Genomic DNA, 15494 nt, shown 5'->3' on the forward strand with positions numbered 1-15494 from the left:
AGGAGGGGGGGGGGGGGGCTCTGTCATCACACGCTCTCTCCTCTCCTCCTCATACAAGGTATGCCAGACAGTGGAGTACAGGAAGGGGGGGGGGGGCTCTGTCATCACATGCTCTCTCCTCTCCTCCTCATACAAGGTATGCCAGACAGTGGAGTACAGGAGGGGGGGGGGGGGTCTGTCATCACACGCTCTCTCCTCTCCTCCTCATACAAGGTATGCCAGACAGTGGAGTACACGAAGGGGGGGGGGGGGGGGGTCTGTCATCACACGCTCTCTCCTCTCCTCCTCATACAAGGTATGCCAGACAGTGGAGTCCAGGAAGGGGGGGGGGGGTCTGTCATCACACGCTCTCTCCTCTCCTCCTCATACAAGGTATGCCAGACAGTGGAGTACAGGAAGGGGGGGGGGGCTCTGTCATCACATGCTCTCTCCTCTCCTCCTCATACAAGGTATGCCAGACAGTGGAGTACACGAAGGGGGGGGGGTCTGTCATCACACGCTCTCTCCTCTCCTCCTCATACAAGGTATGCCAGACAGTGGAGTGCAGGAGGGGGAGTGAGCAGCAGCGTGCAGGAGGAGAACCAGCCCCGACCGGGCACAGCATCCAGTCACTAAGTGGGCACCACAGGAGCATGGGGCCTGCACTTCCCGGGTGCTGATGCCATCTGTGGGCCACTACAGACATGTGCCATGCTGAGCTGAAACTTTAGAGTCTGAGCCTGGCGGGCCCCTCTATTGGCCTGGGCCCCTGTGCAGGTGATTAGGCTGCACAAGTGATAGGTCCGCCTCTGTATAGCATATACAGCATTATTACATATATCACAACATGAACATTCGTCTTCATATGTATACACTACAATGACCAGTGAATCTTACTGTTAAGCCTATGGTAAAAAGGTAAGCTGTATGTTGTTCCTATCTCTTAAAGTGTCACTGTCGTGTTTTTTTTTTTGTTGTTGTTGCAGAAATCAATAGTACAGGTGAATATAAAAAACTTTGTCATTGGGTTTATTAGGCAAATATGCCATGATCTGTATTCAAAAAAACATTCCCCAGGTCACCCCCCCCCCCTCCTCTCTCTCATTCACTGCTCATTATCAGGAAATCTCAACTCTTTTACATCAGTAGAGCCCTGTGTAACCTATGGAGAGGGGAAGGAAAGGAGGGAGATTAGTCGCCAGCAGAGAACAAAGGATTACACAGTGGGACCTATGTGAAAGCCAGTATTCAGAGGTCAGAGAGGTCAGTGCTGACTTCAGAGGAGATAGCCTGGTGATGTAGCTGTAAATTGCTTTGTTGTCCTGTTGTGGTGCCTCATCTCCCTCCACCCCTCCCCTCTCCATAGAAAACCATGAAGACAGGGGGGAGAGCTTTAAACTGTTTCTTCAAGATAAAAATTCATTTTTCGGCTAATAAACACAATTACAAAGTTTCTCTAAATCGCCTGTACTATTTATTTCTGAAAAAAAAAACAAAAAACCCGACAGTGACACTTTAAGAGATAGGAAGAACATCCAGCTTACCTTTTAAAAAAAATTTAAACGACAGTGATACTTTAAATATTACAGAAATTATGTAAAAGTACACATTTCGTCGAGCCCTTTCGGCTCAAGACTATTCAATGTTTTTATCCAAAAACATTCTCTTTGCAGAAGCTTCCTTCTAACATCTGCCTGTGTGCCAGTTATGGTTACCTGTTCCAATATTACCCATTTTAACATATGATGTCCCATCTGCTTAAAATGCCGGGCCACTGTGGTCTCATATGTTTTTTTCTTTTTTACCTATATCCCTCTTGGCATATTTTCTTGGCTCTGTGTTCATTTAATCTCACTTTGACCTGTCCACTCATTTGGCCAACATAACATTTACCACAAGGGCATTTTAACATGTATATGACATTGTCACTAAGCATGTATAATAACCTCTAAGGAGTATAGTGTATCCCCTCGTGGGGTGTTTCTCCTTTGATTATTGCAGAGCAATTTTGACAGCTTAAATAGGCAAAAGTGCCTGTGTTCATGTTGTGATATATGTAATAATGCTGTATATGCTATATGTTATCAGATGACATGCTAGAGGGGCCGGGCCAAGGTGGATAGCCAGTACGCATGAGTAAGGGGGCTGACCCCGAAACGTTGCGTCACGGTCGAAAGGAACGCCCACTCCGTGGTATGTAAACCGAACGCAAGCCCGAGCAGTCCAATGCAAAAAAAAAACATGTGAGTTACATGAATACATGAATTAAAAGTTACAGTGTTCTATTTAGAAGTAGGGATGATTGAACAGCGCTGATGTTCAGGTTCGTACGAACTCGAACCATCAGTATTTGACTCCCGCAGTCTTCCCGTTCTGAAAACAGAAATACAACTTATAGCCCAGGCTGTATTCCTGTTTTCCAGGCAGGATTCGGGCTGTCTCCACCTTCCCCACAGAACGGGAAGACTGCGGGAGTCAAATACCGATGGTTCGAGTTTGTACGAACCTGAACATCAGCGCTGTTCAATCATCTCTATTTATAAGTGCTCCAGCAAGATCGGTGTGATTGTAGATACATAAAAAGGCTGGTGGAAGCCGAAGTGACTGTTGCGCACACATACTGCAATATTATAAAAAAGACATTGGACATTACTTTCACACAGCATTATATTCCATGACTTGAACTTTGTAATCATTCTGCCCTTCAATGACTTCCTAAAAAGCCTGTGCTGGGCCTGTAGCCATGTTTTCCAGGACTCACTAGGGCGGCATCCAACTTCTTCAGCCACTGGTAAACAAATACTGAATGATCAGACTCGAGCATGCTCCAGTTGCGCTCATCTCTAGTCGCCAGCATCTAAAATTCAGCCACAGTCTCTAATTGGTAAGGAAAAAAGGCAAATAGGGTTTGATTCTGGCAAACACTATGGCCGTTGAATGCAGGGATCTTTTTGTTAGCTCCCCTGAGCTTGTATGGATCATCTGAGCAAGACTCCCCAGAGGGATTCACATACTTGTACAATACAGTCCTGTGATACCGCTATGGTCTCTGTATCAGGGCTAGCTTCTCTCAGGGTAAGCAACTGTGAAGGATGGAGTGGAACAATACTTAGTTCTGTTCCTGGAGTGGTGGTTAATTCTAAATCTCTTACTCTTCTTCGGATGCTAAAGAGCTTACAGTAGCTGGTAATGCTGTTCCCAGTCCTGCAACACGTTCTGGTGCAGGGGACAAACCGGTCTGGCTGCATAGGGTTTATGTCTCTATCAGCTAGCACATTGGTTGTGTTCTTAAGGCCCTATTATAGAGGTCCATAGGTTCACACTGTCCTGTGTAAGGGGCCAAACGATCTCCTCGCCTCCTCAACAGTCCACAACACAGGTGCATAAATGGGCGGGTGCCTGGATCTATACGTTAGCCAGTCGCGTATCTGATAATAATCCTCATGTAAACAGTTGAAGGAACCGGCACTCCCATTTCTTGGTTAACTTGTAACTTTTATTACATATCTGGTAAAACATTATTAGATACTGTGCCAGTCCAACGCATTTTGCGCTGTGTAGGATGTGTATGAATACACGGAGCGAAACGATGATGAAATAATGTTTTAATAGATTATGGAATAAAAGTTACGTCTTAACCAAGAATTTGGAGCACCAGTTTCTATAAGATCTTAAAGGGCCCTTACATTGTACACCAACTCTCAACTTCCTTAATTGGCTCAAAAACTGGACCTGGTCCCTACAACAGTGAACAGTCTACCCCCTTCTCTTGAGGCCTCTTAAACAGACCTCTGTCTTGCCTAACTGAAAATGTCTGCTCCGCTCTACGATGTCAAGTAGGTGCCCCATTTCTAGTATCCCCCTCCCCCATATATTTTTTTTTTCAAGCTTACCTTTCTCTTCTATACCTTAATTTTTAAGGCCACTATTTCCTTTAAACCATAACCATTGGTAAAGAAGTGTCATTCATTTCCACCATGTCTACACCGGTGATTACAGGATCAAAGGTCAGCAAAAAGAAATTGTGGACATTGGCCTCAACTCTATAATATAAGCAGGTTATGTAGTAGATGCAGCTGACTACAGAATAACTTGCACTCGCCAATTGATCGCTATTTGGCCCTAGGAACCTGAAGAATGTAACAGTCGAAACTCGCTGGCCGTATAATAATAATAGTAACTACACCCGGAGACCCTCATCAGTAATTATCTGTGTTCATCATTTTCTAGTTCACAGACATAGTTCTTGTGTTACTAACCCCACTGAATGGAAATTGAAATGGATATTTTAACTGCTATTCCAATAGAGCCTGTAAATAATACTGTTCAGCGGAGCAAGACGAGCCTCGGAAGACTCCTAAGCAGCGGCTCGAAGATTAAGGGACGGCATCGGTTTACTAAAACATGTTGGATTTTGCAAAAATAAATTACGTTTTGGTAAATACGAGGCGATTAAAAAAAAAATTACAGATTATAAAACATCAATGCAGAGAGCAGGGGAGGCCTTGTGCGACTTGAACAAATGTTATTACCGGATTGTATTTTATTATATGCATAGGGTATGCTATAGAGTTGGGGAGGAGGACAGGTCTAACCAGTGTTGGACTGGGGTATCTGGGACCCACCAAAGGAAATGATCCTGGGAGCTAACCAATGAAGAACCATTGAGAAACAACATGCCAGTCAATGTCAGTGCAGGTTCTAAAGCTGGGGGCCCACCGGAGGATCCTCCGGTCCTCTGGTGGGCCAGTGAGCTTTTGGGGAGATTGGAGAGTAGCACAGCCTAAGTTGGTGCAGGACTATGCCACAGCCTGTGACCTCTTATGTCTTACTTATTATGACAAAAGTGCTTATTGAGGATACACATGTAACGTTATATGCAGGGTGAATTTTCTATCTAAGACATCACATTGTGGGCCTTGTTAGTTTAAGAAAGACAACCTGTAATATTCTGGTGACTCTAAATGTCATGGAGCCCTGGAAGGAGCATCTATCTATGCCTATAAGTTGTGTGTATAGTGCTGGAATATAGTCCCATGTGTGGCAAGTGTAAAATGATGTCCTAAAGTCAAGCAGCCCATGGTGATCAGGTTGATTGGTTGTCTGGAACTGTAAGAGAATGGACTGTCGATGGAGAGCCATAACCAGGGACAGGACCATTTGTGGTACTCTGGTGTCAGTCCAGAAGACTACAGATAAGCAACTCAAGCATGCTCGAGTCGGATCAATTGCCATTTGAATAGCGGTGGCAGTTTTCCAAGACTTTCTAGGGCTGCACCCAACTTTAGCCACTGGAATTCAAGTGCCGAGTGATTAGACTTGAGCATGATTGAGTCGCACTCGAGCGTTTTCCAACGTAAGGAAACAGCTATGGAAAAGTGTGTGGTGACAGCACGAACTGTGCCAGGACAAACCAGGGAAGTGGGTATACCAAGTGACTTGTTTATACTTCAATGGGAGGTGTACTGCAGTAACCGGAGGCCACCTTTATACAATCAATGGAGCAATGCTGTTCCTTCTGTGCTGGACCCACAGGTCTGCCGAACGTCTAATCTGCAGGGGTGCTGGGTGTTGCCCTTGCTCTGATCATTATTGCCTAATCGGTGCATAGGCCATCAATGTTAAAGTGATATTGTCACCCTCCTCTCACCCTTCTCTATGTGCGGTTCTCTGCACCATCCACAAGTTTAGATGCTGCACATTCAATATATACCTGAATAAAACTTGTCTGTGTCTTCTTTCTACTCTAAAACCGCTTCTTTTTATTGGTTGACAGTGTCACCAGGGCGGTGCTTCATGGCAGTTGGGCCCATTCTCCTAAGAAGCCCCGCCTAGGTGACACTGTTCACAGATAATTTATCACTATCTACCAAGACAAAACGATTTTAGAGCAGAAAGAAGATGGATGGTGGATGGTGTCGAGAACCACATAAACAGTAAGGTGGTGGTGGGTGACAGTATCACTATAAATGCTTGGAAAATCCCATTAAAGCATTGGCATAATGATAGGGGTGGCAGGGATACAGTCGCACCTAGGGGAACCAAAGGAGCCGCTGTCAAGTAAGGGTACTATTACATGGAGCGATAATCCTCCGAATTGACCCTATCTGGCCGATTATCGTTCCGTGTAACAAAGACAACGATCAGCTGATGATCATTGTCATCGGCTGATCGTTGATATAGGTTTTGACCTATAGTCGTCGGGTGCCGACCGCGCACCGCTACTGGTAATAGTGGTGTGTGGCCGACGCTGACGATATGCAAAGAGGAATACATACCTATCCAGGTTGCAGGGCTCCTCTTCCTCTGTGCTGTCTCAGCTGCCAGGCTGCTTGGCCAATCACAGGCCGGGACCGCTGCGGCCAGTGATTGGCTGAGTGGCCTGTCAGCTGAGACAAGCCGCTGTGAAGCTGGAGCGCGCGGGACCCGGGGAGAAGCACAGAGGAAGAGGAGCCCTGCAACCTGGATAGGTAATGTATACAGTTTAAACAAAGGCTGCAAGGACATCGGTAACGATTATCAGCCTGTGTAATAGTCCCAGTAAACGAGCGCAGATCTAGCAGATCGGCGCTCGTTTAGAGGTATTATTGGGCCCCCATCGGCCCGTGTAATACCACCCTAAGATGTCACCAGTGTTATAAAGGGCACGTGGTGGGTGGAGACCCTGTAACATATTATACATTGGGGCCAAGAGTAGAGATGATCAAACAGCGCTGATGTTCAGGTTCGTACGAACTCGAACCATCGGTTTTTGACTCCCGCAGTCTTCCCGTTCCGTGGGGAAGGTGGAGACAGCCCGAGTCCCACGTGGAAAACAGGAATACAGCCTGGGCCATAGGTTGTATTCCTGTTTTCCAGGCGGGACTTGGGCTGTATCCACCTTCTCCACGTAACGGGAAGACTGTGGAAGTCAAATATCGATGGTTCGAGTTTGTACGAACCTGAGCATCGGCGCTGTTCGATCATCTCTAGCCAAGAGGTCTCCAGTTATGTGTCTGCTACAAAGAGTAGAAGGTAGGTTGGGTTCCAGAGGTGGGATGGTGCCCTCAACCTATGTTCTACCCAGGGTCTTTCACCATTCTGAATCTTTGTTATACTGTATAGTAATAATATAACAGTGTACACATGTTCTATATAAGTAGCATTATACAGGAGACCTCTTACTTCTGGTTCTCCACAATCACACTGTTCTCCTTCTTCCACATATCCATTTCCACACTTCTGTTCTCCAAATGATTCTGTTACTTCAGGCATGTTATACAGACACATGCCCACTCCCTTTTCCAGGCTGGTGTCCAAGTCCTTTTTGCTGCAGCTGCTGAACACTGTTGGGAATGGGTATCTGCAGAAGAACAGAGGGGAAAAGCAATGCTAAATCAGTCCGATTTGTGTTCTTGCAAAGAAACATTTTTGCTAATATTTCTCTATTTATAAAGTACTGGCTCAGTTTCGGCTGCCAACACCCAAGAAACGTCAGCGTGATACTGGTCATACTGGGAAGCGGCCAGCCATTTGTTTGGTTGTACAGGAAGTCACTGAGAGGGAATCTGTGTAAAACTATGGGAAGACTTTTCCCTCCTTGTGGAGACATATGTGGCTAATATTTTACTCCTTGCGCAAATACAATTTCTTTTTTCACTTTTTATGTGCCAAAAAGTGCTTTTTTAAAATGATTATACCATATCTGAATGCAGACTAGGTGGCACAAAATAGTGCAAGCCCTATTTATTTCCCTAAGACAGTGGATCACATCCTTAATAGGCCTTTATAGCATAGTGAATAAACACAGGCCGTAGTCACCTCCACTAAAGGTTATTTTACACTAGAATGAAAAGGAAAATCCTTCAAGGATTTTTCTTACGCTGGATAATAATGAATATATTGAATGATACTCACCTTCACCCACCTTCTCAAGCCCTGTCCTAATACAGCTGTTGCAAAACTACAACTCCCATCATGCCTGGACAGCCAAAGTCTGTCCAGGCACGATGGGAATTGTAGTTTGGCAACAGCTGGAGGTCCGAAGGTTCCCCATCCCTGGATTACATGATGAAAAGTACATGGGTTAGTAGTTTTGCAACAGATGACCCCCAATCCCCGACTTTGAGGGTGAAAGCATGTCAAATTGTGAATCAAGGACTGCTATTATTGCTTGGTAACATTTAATAGTTAATAGTAGCATAAGCAAGAAAACAAATACATAAGGTATCCTGGTTATTGGCTTGGACTGTTCACTGCTCGTCTATAAGAGTCCAAATTGAAGAACATCCCTCCTAAGGATCAGCAGCGGATCAGACAAACGATGCTCGGGAACTCCCCGTTATGATGGGTTTGGTTGTGTAAAGGAGCCAGAACAGCTGCAATTGACATTTATCAGCTGCATAAGGCAAGTGCCAGTTCTGCTCAGACTTCACTAGGGTCCAGATATAAAAAAAACACACAAAAAAAAAAAACAACACATGGAGTGTAAGGCCTGCTTGACTTGTATTTAAGGGTATAAACCCACACACCGTATACGCAGCAGATTAGATCTAAATAACTGAGCTCAGCATCAAATCTGCACCATCAAATCTGCTGCGTATTTGTTGCGTATCTGATGCGTATACGGTGTGTGGGTTTGTACCCTAAAGAGGAACGATATGTCTTCTAGGTTAAGTGCAACCCCTTGACTGACACGATGTAGAAACCCAGAATGGTCAGTGACAACTACAATTTTTATATGCCAAAAGGTTGTTGAACTATCAACCAAAGGGGTTATCCCAGAATAAAAAGGTATAATAGGTGAGAACCAGCTGAGTGTCACCTGGCACCTGTAAACATAACTGATTTCAATGCTAGGAACCACTCACAGAGCCATGAGTAAGAGATAGAAAGCCCGAAACGCGTCAGCATTTTATCATGTAATGAAGCGGTTGTTTTTCATGTGCTGGAAAGAATCAAAGTGTTTTTCTGTGTTGTGAAGACCCCAGGGTCCGAGGATTAATCTCACATGCTTTTGGTGTGGCATACAGCCTGGCAGACTTATAGGCAAAGGATTAAAGGAGGGTGCTGACCTACTACTTGGATTTTGTATAATGATAATATTAGTTGGAGTTAAGGCCCTATTACAAAAAGCGATCATCGGTCGTATTTGGCCCATTATCGGCCATTACGGCCGATAATCGCTTGGTGTAATAGAAGACAGCAATGAACGATGTCGGCCGATTGTTGTCTGTCGTCTTTCAACATGGTGAAAGACAAACGACTTAAGGCCCTATTCCATGGGCCGTCTAGAGGAGCAAACGAGCGCTCTCAGCGCTCGTTTGCTCCTCGTTCCCTGCACACTGCCGCTGCTATCCAACGCGGCTGCAGCGAGCGGGTGAGTACGGGAGGGGCGGCGGGGAGCTGCGGGGGGGCTGCCCGGGTGATCGCTGATTGTCTGGGCAGCCCATAAGATGCTCCTATTCAACGGAGCGACGGCAGCAGATCGCTGCTATATCAGTCGTTATTCTTTTAGTGGAATAGTCCTTAAGATAGCAATGATCTGCTGCCTGTGTAACAGGAGCGGAGGCAGCAGACCTTCGCTATCTCCTATGGGCTTCCTGGTTGATCTTTAGATCCTCCCCCCCTCCGCAGCTCCCTGTGGCCTCCCGCACTTACCCACTTGTAATAGCGCCGGCAGCGACCAGGGAATGAGCAAGCGATCGCTGATCTGACAGGTAGGTGCTCTCTTGCCCCAGGTGTAATAAGGGCTTTAGAGATAAGCGAACCTCAAGCATGCTGAGGTTCGTCCGAACCCAATTGTGCAGCATTTGATTACTACTAGCTGAAGAAGTTAGATGCAGCCCTAAGGCTGCTTGGAAAACATGGAGGATACAGCATTGGCCATATACATGTTTCCAGGACTCCCTGGGGCTGCATCCAACTTCTTCGGCCACTGGTAATCAAATGCTGCACAATCGGGTTTGGATGAACCCCAGCATGCTTGAGGTTCTCTCATCTCTAGTTGGTCGCAAAACTAAGGGCATGTTCACATGGCGTATAACACCGGCTGTTTTAGTGACCCGTCCGGATCACAGAACGGCTGGTGTTACTGAAGATCAATACCGGCTGGATGATCTTAATTTCTGCTGAATTCAGATGCAGGTGGTATTCAATGAATAGCGGCCGCAGAAAACTGACGTGTCAGTTTTTCGTGTGGCCGGATGGAATACAGGCCGGAGTGTACACTGTAGGGAAGATTTATCAAACATGGTGTAAAGTGAAACTGGCTCAGTTGCCCCTAGCAACCAATCAGATTCCACCTTTCATTCCTCACAGACTCTTTGGAAAATGAAAGATGGAATCTGATTGGTTGCTAGGGGCAACTGAGCCAGTTTCACTTTACACCATGTTTGATAAATCTCCCCCTTGTGTATACGCTTCGGCCGGGATTCCATTATTTACAGACAATGTAAGGTTATGTATAAATCACGGCGGTTGTTGCAAATTGCTTGTCGTGATTTATACAAACCATACGTTGTGTGAACATGGCCTAACTACAGAGGTCTTTATTGCACCTATTGATATATCTCTCACTGCATAAACTATGCAACTTACTCCTTAGATTTTTTTATTGGCCAAGCTATAGAAGCACATTAGTTTTTGCAGTCTGAGAGCACTGCGCTATAGTTTCCTAGGAGCACCAGGAGTAATGCACCGACCTCACCATCAAAACACAATTTTAGGCTATGTTCACACAGCGTATGATTCCGGACGCATTTCGCACGCCACCGTACATGTGCGGCTGAAACTATGGGCGTGGAAAAAATCGACATGCGGCCGGATGCGTACGAACCGCGAACATACGCCCGTAGTACAGTTATGCTTCCCTAGCTTGTTTCGAAGCGATCTGAGGCAGGTCATTTACTTGGAAATCTTCGCCCAGCCCAATAAAACTCACAGAACCTTTTGGATCGAAAAATCAAGTTCAATTTGGCTGAAATAAGTACTTCGTACGGGACCGCATGGAAATCCACGGCCGTGGGTTGGAACATTGTCCTCAAACAATGGTCTTGTTCATTTTTCACGGCGCCGCATACGATCCAGCCGTAAGCTCATACGTAGTGTGCATTGTGAGGGCGTATATCGTATACTTTCAAGCGAATGCATCAACCTCAAAATGACGTGCGTATATTCGCGGTTCGCACTACGGCCGGACTCATACGCAGTGTGAACATAGCCTAAAGCTGCGCCTGTGTATAAGAGAGGAGTCGTCACATTCCCTATAAAGAACACATTTTTATTTATTAAAAAAAAAAAAATTTACTGCAACTTCATATGTTTTTCTTGCCGTAAACTTTTGTTTGTTGTAAGTTGTATCCCAGCTGAATAAAAAAAAAAAAAGTTCTCCTTCCCACACCTCTATTATATGCATTCTGCATGATAACTGTAGAAATGAAAGATGTGTATTGTTCCTAGCAATTTATTTGCTATAACACCCACACTACCAGAAACCCTGCTCCTGCCAGAGGCAATGAATCACGCTGTATATGAAATGCTTATCGCAACCCTGTAAACAGAAATTAAGAACTTCAAAAAAGAATAACTTTATACAAGATGTACCCCTGACGGAAAACAAAATGGTGTGTATTATTCCAGTGCTCTTTGGGGTATATAGTTCTTGGCTATAACAATTATTTATTTTAAAATGAAATTTTTGAATTCAAATTTTTGCATTCAAATTTCAACTTTCACATTTGATGTCGTGTAATAACTAATTAGAATGTGGGTTGAACAATGGTACAATGGGTAAGTGGGCAAGGCCCTTCCGACACATAGGGCCGTACTACACAGCCCAATGAGCTGTGTAAGTGAGTGCCGATCAGCCAGATCAAATACTGGGCCTATTAACCAGCTTGATAATCGTGCAACAAGGGATGTATATATATATATATATATATATATATATATACACTGTATATATATATATATACAGTGTATATATAGTTAGTGATGTCCGTGCAGCTAGGACTGTATATATATACTGTAGTAAGTGATGTCTGTGCTGCAAAGACTGTATATATATATATATATATATATATATATATATATAGTTAGCAATGTCCGTGCAGCCCTTGCCTTAATGTGAAATAATAAACTTTATACACACCTGTTTGTGCCCCGGATGTTCTTCTAGATTCTCCCTGCAGCTGCCGCTGAAACATCTGGGGTGGTTTCGGAAGTGACAGGCTGCTCAGTCACTGACCAAGACAGGACAGCGCCGTGGGCAGTGATTGGCTGAGCAGCCTGTCACTGCTGACACCAGCTCAGAAGTGCCAGTAGTGGCTGCGGGGACTGGGCAAAAACTAGAAGAACATCAGGGAGTGTAAACAGGTATGTATAACATTCATCAGTCGTCAGCCGCTCATCACTATTACACGTGCGATGTCTGGGCCCCTAGGGCCACTCCGCTGAGAGGTGTTGTTTCAGGCAGGAACCGGGGCAGCTGCTAGTTAGATGGTTGTCACGGTTTAGGCACGAGGGGTCACAGATGGAAACCGGGCTCCTGACCGAGCGGAGACTAGGCATGCGATTCTTCATTGTCAGGGCACCAATTATCACACCAATGCCAAGGTTCAGAAACAACGGTAGTTGTATATTTATTGTAACGGTGGTAACTAGTAGCAACAGTCTCTCCGGATGCAACCGGGTACGAGGCAGACTTGAATAAGGCAGAGTAATGGGTGATGCTGCAATAGGCTGTGATGATAGCGTGCTGAATGATGGGAGTAGTAGTGATACTGAGGATAAGACAGAGGTGGCAGCAGAGAGCACTGTGTCAGACTGAAAAGAATACACCACTTCCTGCAGGATATACAGAAGCTGATAAGTACTGGAAGACTGGAGATTTTTTTTTAAAGAAATAAATTACAACGGCAAATTCTGACACCAGTTGATTTGAAAGAATTTATTGAGCTTGAGTACCCCTTTAAGTCAGTGCACTTCCCATGTATATCCAGAAGAGACCCTCTTGTTAGTCAATTTTCTTTTGTTGTTGCATGTCCTGAAAAGAGTTTTTCAAATATGGTAATTAATGTTTTCAAAACCAGACCTCCCCTTTAAGGCCATTTACATAGAAATCACAATAATAAGTCAATATCTATTTATTACAGGTGTGATTCACAGCAGAGACAAAATACTGAAAAACTGAGAAAAAGACCTTGCTACATGGAGTGGTCTTCATCAATTCACATCTGTTTTTCCTCATAAAAACCATCTGAGGCTCACATCTAGCTCAAGTATTCTGTGCTACCCTATATAACCCAGTAACCAAGCACAGCATCCAGAACAGAAATCAATGCCACTCCATATAATATGCTGAAGGTGGGAGAGAGCTCTCCAAAGCTGCCTCTCGACTCCTTCAGGGAGCAAGTAATGTACACTTCAGCTAGCAGAAGGAGCGCACTCATCGAAGGACGTTACAGACGCTCAACCAAGGGGCCGTGTCACAAGACCCAATTTATAGGTGTGAAATAATGGAGAGAGAACTGACAGTAGGTTATGGCTTCACCACCATAGATGGCTGACAACAGGATGTGAGCTCTGAACGTGTCAACCAGTAGATATATAGGGGGAGATTTATCAAACATGGTGTAAAGTGAAACTGGCTCAGTCGCCCCTAGCAACCAATCAGATTCCACTTTTCATTCCTCACAGACTCTTTTGAAAATGAAAGGTGAAATCTGGTTGCTAGGGGCAACTGAGCCAGTTTCATTTTACACCTTGGGGGAGAATAATCAAACATGGTGTAAAGTAGAACTGGCTCAGTTGCTCCTAGCAACCAATCAGATTCCACCTTACATTCCTCACAGACTCTTTGGAAAATGAAAGGTGGAATCTGATTGGTTGCTAGGGGCAACTGAGCCAGTTTCACTTCACACCATGTTTGATAAATCTCCCCCTTAGTTTTTCTGTGTAGATACTTGAGCGGCACTCCTGCTGATTACCTTCTATCCAGAGCCACAGTTCCTGAAGGTATAAAGAGATGGGAGCAGCTCTGTACATAGTATAGTGGTCAGGCTGGGTTACTGCAGCTCAATGTTCACTTTAATAGAAGATGAGGTGCAGTAACCCTGAACGTCCACTACACAAAGAATGGCACTGTCTGCTTTCTTTTTTTTTTACTTCATTTTTTTATTTCATGATTCAGTATACAGGTCAGAAACAATAAATGTGCACATTACAAATCTCGTTTCACTGAACGCATTTGAGAACATCATTTCTTTATGCTTTTATCTTTTTTCATTGTAGCTCTGACAAATAGTTGATCAGCGGCAGTGCCCAGGTTTCAGACCACCATGATGATACACTGAGAATAGGCCGTGAATAAAAATGTCTTTAAAGGGGTTGTGCAACGAAAATCTTTTTCTTTCAAATCAACTGATATCAGAAAGTTCTATACATTTGTTATTAACTTCTATTAAAAAATCTCAAGTCTTCCCATACTTATAAGCTTCTATATGTCATGTAGGAAATGTTGTTTTATTTTCAGTCTGACACAGTGCTCTCTGCTGCCACCTCTGGCTGAGACAGGAACTCTGTCTCAGCTTTCTATGAATACCCATAGAAAACCTCTCCTGCTCTGGACAGTTCCTGTCTCGGCCAGAGATGGCAGCAGAGAGCACTGTGTCAGATTGAAAATAAAACATTTCCTGCAGGACATATAGCAGCTATTAAGTACTGGAAGACTAGAGATTTTTTAATACAAGTACATTACAAATCTATACAACTTTCTGACACCAGTTGATTTGAAAGAAAAAGATTTTCGCTCTATATTTTGGGGTGAGATTCAGCTCTCAACTGCTTCTTCACATAAGGAAGTAGACTGAATAATTCCTTCAAACCAAGCTATTGATTCTATGAGTGAAGAACAAGATCTATGTCTACCGGAGGCCCCCCTCTTCTGATATTTACTCTGTACAGGAGGCGCTCGGCTGTCTATCACTAGAATTGACATGAAAAATTGAGGAAAAAACTAACATCAATCTTGACTCAGCCTATAAATATAGTGTAGCCGGTAATAACCACTGTACCCTATATGAAGGCGCAGGAAATAAATATACGCAAATTGAAAGATCAGCATTTAAAAAAAAAAAAAAAAAAAAGAGAGAGAGAGAGGTCAATGCCAGAAATGAGCACAAACACACAGCGAGCCAATGTCCTAGTAGAGGATAATGGAACAACAAGCTGTTTCCTGTTTTGTTTTCTTGGCTTTTCCGACTATAATTTCCGTAACAAATACATTACCTTATGTTTATTATGGGAGTCAATGGAATGACCTTATAGCGAAATGAATTCTTCATTGTCCTATCCACCTTTGTGCAGAGATTTTTATCATCCAAAATGTCATACAAGACGCGAGATAATAGCATTACAGGACGGCATTCTAGAAATGGCAAAAGGGATGATTCCTCGGTGGCCTCCTCTTACCAATTTCTCTACACTAATTTGCAAATTTTCTTCATCATCGTCATCATCATTATTATATTTAGGTC

At 44.2% G+C, this 15494-nt stretch overlaps 1 protein-coding gene across 5 annotated transcripts in view; it reads right to left on the reverse strand.

The window, feature by feature from the left end:
• ADAM12 (ADAM metallopeptidase domain 12) overlaps positions 1–15494 on the reverse strand; it is a 395681-nt gene that overhangs the window by 95515 nt on the left and 284672 nt on the right. For all 5 annotated transcript variants that reach the window (XM_069980036.1, XM_069980034.1, XM_069980038.1 and 2 more), the window contains one exon: positions 7144–7321. In XM_069980036.1, the coding sequence (XP_069836137.1) occupies positions 7144–7321 (178 nt within the window). The remainder of the gene's footprint in view (positions 1–7143; positions 7322–15494) is intronic.

The sequence above is a fragment of the Dendropsophus ebraccatus genome, chromosome 8 (assembly GCF_027789765.1).
Source record: "Dendropsophus ebraccatus isolate aDenEbr1 chromosome 8, aDenEbr1.pat, whole genome shotgun sequence".
NCBI classification, from domain to species: domain Eukaryota; kingdom Metazoa; phylum Chordata; class Amphibia; order Anura; family Hylidae; genus Dendropsophus; species Dendropsophus ebraccatus.